The sequence below is a fragment of the Ananas comosus genome, linkage group 10, assembly GCF_001540865.1.
Source record: "Ananas comosus cultivar F153 linkage group 10, ASM154086v1, whole genome shotgun sequence".
NCBI classification, from domain to species: domain Eukaryota; kingdom Viridiplantae; phylum Streptophyta; class Magnoliopsida; order Poales; family Bromeliaceae; genus Ananas; species Ananas comosus.
Window position 1 is genome coordinate 11,688,003 of NC_033630.1, and position 7,776 is coordinate 11,695,778.

The following is a 7,776-nucleotide window of genomic DNA, read 5'->3' on the forward strand; positions in this document are numbered from 1 at the left end:
GTTGTCATTTTCAAATTCGTTGATTTTATATCTTAAAAGATTATAAAATTTAAATAAAACTCTAAATAAAATCACCCTTTGATGATCTTTATAAAAGTATTTATGCTATGTCACGCACGTCATTAGAGAAGGTTGATTACCCGTATTTTCAGAGTTTATTGACTGGATTGATTTTCAATGAAAAACATAGAACGTACATCCCTACGTTTTGCCCGGTCCGCCGGGCAGCCGGCGGGCCAGGTCGTGCCGGAACCCGGTTCGACCTCGTGCCGTGCCCACGACATCGAGGGTACGGCCGTACCGGGCCTGGCTCGAACTCCCGGCACGACCGGAGAGGAAAACCCGGGCTGTGCCGGGCTTTGCCCAGACTTGGCACGAACCGGCTTCTCTCCGGGCACCGGGCTGTGCTAGCACGGTCGGCTCGGTCGTGCCGGGTTTGGGGTTCCGGGAGGTCTTCTTCCCGGAACTCCAACCTAGAGGACCCGGAAAAACGGGCCTCTAGAGGTGTCGTTTGGAACCCTCCTCCAAAAACCAGGTTAAAACCAGGTGACCTGATTTTGTGAAAGTTAAATAAAAAAAAATTTTTATTATTTTTTAATATATATAAAAATTTTTTCAAATTTATAAATAATATAATATTAATAAAAATTTTTTAAAATTTATTTTTATTAATAAATAAATATAAAATTTAACATATATAAAAAAATTTTTTATTTTTTTTATTTGAAAAATCCCCAGCCAGGCCTCGTGTCGGTTCCGGAAGGCCCGGCTTCTCGTCACGGCCCGGTCTCTGAACCATCGTAGCCGGTTCGTGCCAGGCCGGGCTTAAACCTTGGCTTTGCCCGGCCCGGCTGGGGACCGGGCTTAGCCGTGCTTTTTACACAAAGCACGACCGCTGTGTCGGGTGCAATGTGGGCATGAACGTACGGGATGCGTACGTATCTATGCATGATAATTTTTCAGTAAGAAAAGGTTAATATTAATATCAACGTTATTATTAAAAAATGTTATTTGTTTTTAATAACGTTTAGTTAACGATAACACTTTTTATCAACATGAGAATTTTCAATTCGGCTATTTCTTAACACAAAGTACTGCACCTGAACTTAATTTAACCTTTTTAATTATTACGGTTCTCATACCACACTGAGCTTAAATCTTGGAGGACTAGACTCAAGCTCGAGTGCAGTCCGAGGATTGAAATAATTAAAAGAAGTTAAATTAAGATTAGGTGTAGTACCCGGAACGTTTTTCAGTGCTCAGCTCTGTGCTCCTTTACATAATTTATATTTTTTATATATTTATGGCCAGAAATTTTCGAATTCGAAATCTTTTGTTGCCAACAAAGTATATAAAGTGTAGTTTAGTCTCGTCCTCCAGGACTCAAACTCAGTATAGTCCGAGGATTGTAATAATTAAAAAGATTAAATTAAGTTCGGGTGCAGTAGGGTAAATTAAAGGAGGGTCGTAAAAATTAAAAGAGGGTTAAATTAAGTTCAGGTGCAGTACTTGGATGTGGTAAGAGATTGTTGAAAATCTCATGTTACTAACAAAGTGTCGATATTTAGAACACCGTTTTAAATAGTGTTATTTTATATCAAACGTTATTAAATTAAAAACTACGTTAATTTAACTATATTATCTTATTTTATAAACGACACTTTCCTGTTCCCTAGCTAATAACACACCTGGACCCTCTCGGTTACTTCCGATCTCCTTCTCATGCGTTTTACATTCGAGAACGATTGTTTGTTGGAGGGTATCTTTCTAGGTCCTTGAGGACTATACTTCGTTACGTGAACAAGAACAAGTGAGAGAACATTGAAGGAAAGAGATTCGAACACTTTGAGTCCCTTATTCGATTTCTCTCACAACTTCAGCAAAGGGCCCTCCAGCAACTCCTTCTGAACCTAGAGGCTACCGGGCGCCAACTCGACTACCGAACGAACGCGTTAGCGCAGTTATTAAAGCCTCCGGTAGTCGTCACGTAAGCCTGGTTGTCTCGTCGGGTCCAGCCGTTATCAGTAGCAGCACCCCGTTTACCGACGAGCCTTACTCAGCTGCCGACGGAGAACGGAACGACAGAAGCAGTTCAAACAATAGTAGAAGACGAACTTTCCTTGAATCTCAAACCAATCGTTCTCTTTTCCTCTGCACTCAAATGTACGGGCAAACACAACTTAATATATTTTGTTAGCAATAAGAGGTTTTAAATTCGATAGTTTCTAATATAAGTTATCAAAGTAAGTACAGACTTGAACTTTGAAGCTTATCTGGGTTCTTAATTCTTAGCTTGAGCCCTGGAAAAATGAAACTATAATATAATTTAATATATTTCATTGAAATTTAGAATTCGAATATTTCTTACTATAAAAATATAAAAATATAAACCCGAGCTCTGAAAAACTGTCTGAATACTGCACCTGAACTTATAAAAACTTTAAAATACGTACGGTATCGACGAAAACGTATCTATAAAAACTGTTCCCTTGTACGTGTTTATTAATTCGATCCCAAAATCCAACACGTACGTTAATGGTTAATTCAATGTCTTCGTATATAAGACGGATTTAAAGATGTCTATGTAGTTGTACATAGGTCTTTTTTCTTTTAATACAAAATTAGACCTTTCGTTTTCCTTTTGTATATAGTGTATATATCGATCTAAGAAATCAATTTCATTTTCCGGTTCTATATGAAAATTTGGGTTTACTATCCTCAAAGATATATAAATCCGAGGTCTCTTTTCGTTAACCTTCCTAAAATTATTTTTGTTTTTTGTTCGATATAAATATAAATATATACTATACTTCCCATTTCACGTTTGAACTTGTCATCTTAAGAACCGTATCGAGTACAGTGGTTGAGGTGACAAGTATACATCTTGTGAAACGTGTAGGTACCTCGATATCGATATTTTCTTATCAACACCTCTTTCTATTCTCCGTATCTCGGGAAACTACTTTATCAATACGAAAATATCTCATTTACCAAACAAGATACTAAACTTAAAGCGCACCCGGCAATAACCATGAAACCGTTTCATAACCCTCCAGATAAAGTGAATCCCACACAAACCAAACTCATTTTGATAATCTTTTTTTTTAAGCCACTTTTTTTTAAAAATAAACTTTTTTTCAAAATGCGGTAAATCACAAACCAAATATCCTTTTCTTTTTATCAAAAAGTATTATCAACAAACCTACTTTCTTTTTTTTTTATCTACTTTTAGATAAAATATAAAAAAATAATATATATAATAATAATATAGATATAACGTAGTAAATGCTCTAAGTTGGTGTTTCTACTTTTGTCATATAGAGCATCTCTGGAAATTTTAATAAAAATAGGCCCTAGCTAAGACTTTTTTTCTTTGAAATCTATACAAAACTTATAATAATCTCTGCAATATTTTTATTGCCTTTTTCAGGTGCCTCAAATGCGACTACAAGATGGAAGTGAAGTACCTCTCAACAACAAGGGAAAAATCTACATATCACATATTAGCCCACCAAGTGTGTTTGAAGCATATAAGAAGCAATTCAAGAGGGACTTCTCCTTGTTCCTCAAGTGCCGTAGGGAAGAGGTGGTGGAGGGTGGCCACATGGTGTTGACATTCGTGGCAAGGAGAAGCTCCAATCCCTCAACCCCCCTATTGGGTAGCTACTTGTGGGAGCTTTTGGCAAAAACACTCATGGACATGGCCTCACTGGTATGGTAGTTTTGTGACACCGCATTTGGCTCATTTTGCATAATTAGACCTAGCAAACTGGTGGATTGGGTAACTCGTGGATGAGTCATTATACCCACAGATCATATGAATATAGATAAAATTAATTTACCTATAACTTTTTAGGTAATCATACCCACCCACGAGTAGGTGGGTGGGTATGCGGATTACCTATAATTTTTTTTTTCTACTGTTATATTTTGCAAATACAAAACATATATATACAATTTTTAAAAGTATAATATAATTTATTGTTTGAAATATCATGGCATACGATAATCAATACAAAATCTTAAAGCACATAAATTGCATAATATAGAAGTATTTTATCTTTTCAAATTTTTATAACACAAATTAAATTAATAAGGTTTTCATTGTTATAAAGTAAATATCATAAAGATTATATATTTTTTAATTAAAAAAATATATTTGTGGATACTCGTGGGTATCCGCAGGTTGCCCAAAATATTTACCACTTAACGAGTATCCACTCATTTTACCCATAATTTTTTGGATAAAAAAAACTAGTATCTATGCTCGCAAATTTTTGAGTAACCTACGTATACCCGTGGGTATGGATAGAGATTACCAGGTCTATGCAGGAAAGTATGAAGATCTAGGCTTATATGTGATGGGTATTCTAGAACTAATAACTGAGCTCAAGTATTTTGGACCAGTGGTTTGGGCCCAACAAATTATCAGTGTTAGTAGACTGTGTCTAGGGATGAAAATGGATCTGGGTTAGTGGAGCTTCTATCTCGATCCCCCTCGAATGGAGAATGTGAGAACCAAAAATATAGAAAAATATAACTTGTTTCGATCCGTCAAAAATTCGCTAAAAATCGGGCTGACGCATCCTGATCACTTGAATTCCCTTTCTTCTTTTGATCCATCCTGATCCATCAAATATCCACCAAAAATTTGCTTTTACCCTGAATGAAGCGGTAAATGGGGGCTAAAAATAGAATAAAAATTAACCTGCCCTAAAACTGTCATGCGCCGCCCTGACAAGAAACAGATGAGCGAGAGGTTGGGGACCCCTCCTGCCTCTGAATCCACCCTGTTTGCATCGCTATCAAGGTTTTTATAGTTGCATCCCTAGCAAGGTCATAATAGTTGGTATCAGAGCTAGTTTGCTAGTCAAAAACGTGCTGTGGGGTTTTACATCGCCCGGTGATCTTTAAATATATATATGAAACCGATTTACAAAAAAAAATGGAGCAGAATGCGGGAGACTTCTTTCTTCTTTTGATTCATCCCGATCTATCAAAAGTCTGCCAAAAATATGCTCCTGCCCCAATCCGCCTTGCCCATGAGGTAGGGGACCCTCTCCCGCCTCTGGACCTGTTTGCATCCCTAGCTAGGTCATTACAGTTTGTATCACAGCTAGTTTACTAGCCGAAAATATGAGATGAGTTTTATATCGCCTAATGATCTTTAGCTATATGTGTGATTAACCTTACGATGGCGTCAGAGCCTAAAACAAAGGGAGTCTATGACATCCTAATAGTCCCACATTGAATAACATAGAAGGGTGAGGGGCCGATATGTGATGGACACATTAGATTAATTAATAACCGAGTTTAATCATTTTAGCCTCGTGGTTTGGATCCGTTGCCGGATTGGAATCGAAAAAGCAATCTTTCTGTAGAATTATATTGAGCTCTTATCTATAAAGCTTTTTGTTACAACCGTCGAATTGGAGTCGCAAAAGCAATCTTTGAGAAGAATTATATGGAGCTCTTTTCTATATAGCTTTTTAATAAAGCCTTCTCTATAGCTTTTTAATAAAGCCTTCTCTATAGCTTCTTACTGCTTTCTACTCAAGCTAGCAAACGCTCCACAGACCCATTTGGCAACGAAGGCCGCCAAATGCTTTTGTGCAAAACGAAGTTATTATTTGGATGTGGACTATTGAAATTATATCTTAATTGAATCAATACATGTAACGACTCAGCCCACTAGCAACAATAACTCGTTGGGCCCAACAACCGGTCCAAAATGCTTAAGTCCAGTTATTATTACTAGTGTCATAAAAATGTGGGATTATTAGGGTGTGACAGACCCTCCCCGTTAAGGTCCTGGCGTCCTCATCAATCTAATTACACGCACTGCCCAAGCCTTGTCAACCTGTACCCGGCTATGCCGAGACTCGTCACACATTTTCGGTTGGTGAACTGGCTTTGATGCCAAATGTAACGACCTAGCCTACTAACAACAATAACTCTTGGGCCCAACCACCGACCCAAATTGCTTAAGCCTAGTTGTTATCTAGTGTCTAAGTCTTTTATATATCCAATCGCATCCCCATTCCTATCCGATTTGGAATTATTAGGGTGTGACAATACAATCCAATGCAGGATTACAAAAATCAAGGCTAAGGGCTTATTTGTTTGGGTGAGAGTGTAGAGAGGTGAAGTCGTTTTCGACTGTAAGCTATCATTTCTGCTAGCTGTTTGGTTCGCGTAATAATATGCAGTCAAAACTTAAGTTGCTCAAAACAGCGTAATTAGCTTCGATCCACCCTGAGCCGAAGTCAATTGCGGTGAAGAGAAGTGAAAAAAAAATAATAAAATAATATAATAGGTAATGCTAGTTATATATTTAAATATATTAATTATAGTACTAATTATTCACCTACTTGGTACCGTTTGGTTCGGGTATAAGCAAGAACTAGTTATTACAGGGATAGGTACAAGTATGGGGATAAGACAAAAAGTGTTTGGATGAAAATTGGTTATTTCCGGGGATAAGAAAAATAGCGTTTGGATAGATAACATGGAGTAAGAAAAATATTATATAGTTTTATATAGAAAATGGAGGTGTTAGTGGGGATAGTTATAACCGATTATTATAGGTAACCGAAAACTATTGTTCTCGGGTAAAAAATTAGTGTTTGGATATAAACGGGGGATAAGGGCCTATCCCTATCTCTATCCCTATCCCCTAACCAAACACTTAGATTAAATTTTTAATTATATAGAGATATAATTATATTATTTTTATTTATTATATTATAATTTATTTATTATTTATACATAAATTATAATTTTATATCATTTATCTTCTGCCAAACAAACAGCAAAGCTGAAGATAACTTTACTTTCATAGCTATGTAACAAATAGCGGGGAGAAATAGTTTTCATCCGAACTCCGTTTCAATTCAGAGCCCAGTTTCGACGAAACAAACAGGCCCAAGGCATGCATTATTTTCTAACTCTTCTCTCTCTTTTCTTTTTTTTTTTTTCTCTTCTATTCATATGTAGGGCCTTATTGAAGAGGAAAAGGTGGACTCCTTCAACTTGCCCTGGTATGAACCATCTATGGAGGAAGTGAAGAATGAGATCACAATCCAAGGCTTATTTTCCATCAAGAAAATTGAACTCTTTGAAGTAAACCTGGATGATAATTCTCAAGAAGCCCCTCGAAATGATCATAATTACAACCCAGTGGACAAAAGTGCTCAAACAATGGCTAAGACGGTTAGAGCTGCTCTTGAATCCGTGCTCAAAAGCCATTTTGGAGAAGCAATTATTGAGAAGCTGTTCGAGAGATACTGCTTCTTGCTTGAGGAGTATTATTCTAAGAATAAAGCTGAAGTGATCAACATACTTATTGTTCTTGAGAGAAAGTAGAAAGGTTTTTTTTTTTTTTTTTTGTTAAAATAAGTTTGATGCATGAACACTTCGGGTCGTACTTTTAATAGAAAGATATAAAAAATGGATACATGGATATATGTTACTTTGATTACCCTTAAGCTTCCACATGTGGATGTTATCATGATGTGTAGAAGCTACAACTCTATGCATGAGATGTTTATTCTGTACGTATGGTGCTGCATTGTTAACTATAAAACTTGGCATCAGTAATATTGTTTGATATTAGACCAAAAAAATATATATTTGATATTCTATTGTTAATGTGACTTTGTGTGTTGTTCGGTTAATGATATTGTTTATAAATAAATTTTTAGATTGAAGTTTACTTGTTCTTGTATGATCATATATATGATTATGTAATATGGTTTGTTTTTATTTATTCTTAGG

At 36.3% G+C, this 7,776-nt stretch overlaps 1 protein-coding gene across 1 annotated transcript; it reads left to right on the plus strand.

Annotated features, from left to right (window-relative positions):
- LOC109716240 (salicylate carboxymethyltransferase-like) lies at window positions 108-7,365 on the plus strand. The gene is made up of 4 exons (XM_020241568.1): window positions 108-546; window positions 1,881-1,987; window positions 3,431-3,712; window positions 6,997-7,365. The coding sequence occupies exons 1-4, from the start codon at window positions 108-110 to the stop codon at window positions 7,363-7,365; spliced, it is 1,197 nt and encodes a 398-aa protein (XP_020097157.1).

Bases quoted from the DNA above. Each gene is read 5' to 3' on its own strand.
- LOC109716240 (XM_020241568.1), top strand. From the start codon at position 108: ATGTCACGCACGTCATTAGAGAAGGTTGATTACCCGTATTTTCAGAGT. The intron at 1,988-3,430 runs GTAAGCCTGGTT...TGCCTTTTTCAG, and splicing joins AAGCCTCCGGTAGTCGTCAC to GTGCCTCAAATGCGACTACA. The intron at 3,713-6,996 runs GTATGGTAGTTT...ATTCATATGTAG, and splicing joins TCATGGACATGGCCTCACTG to GGCCTTATTGAAGAGGAAAA.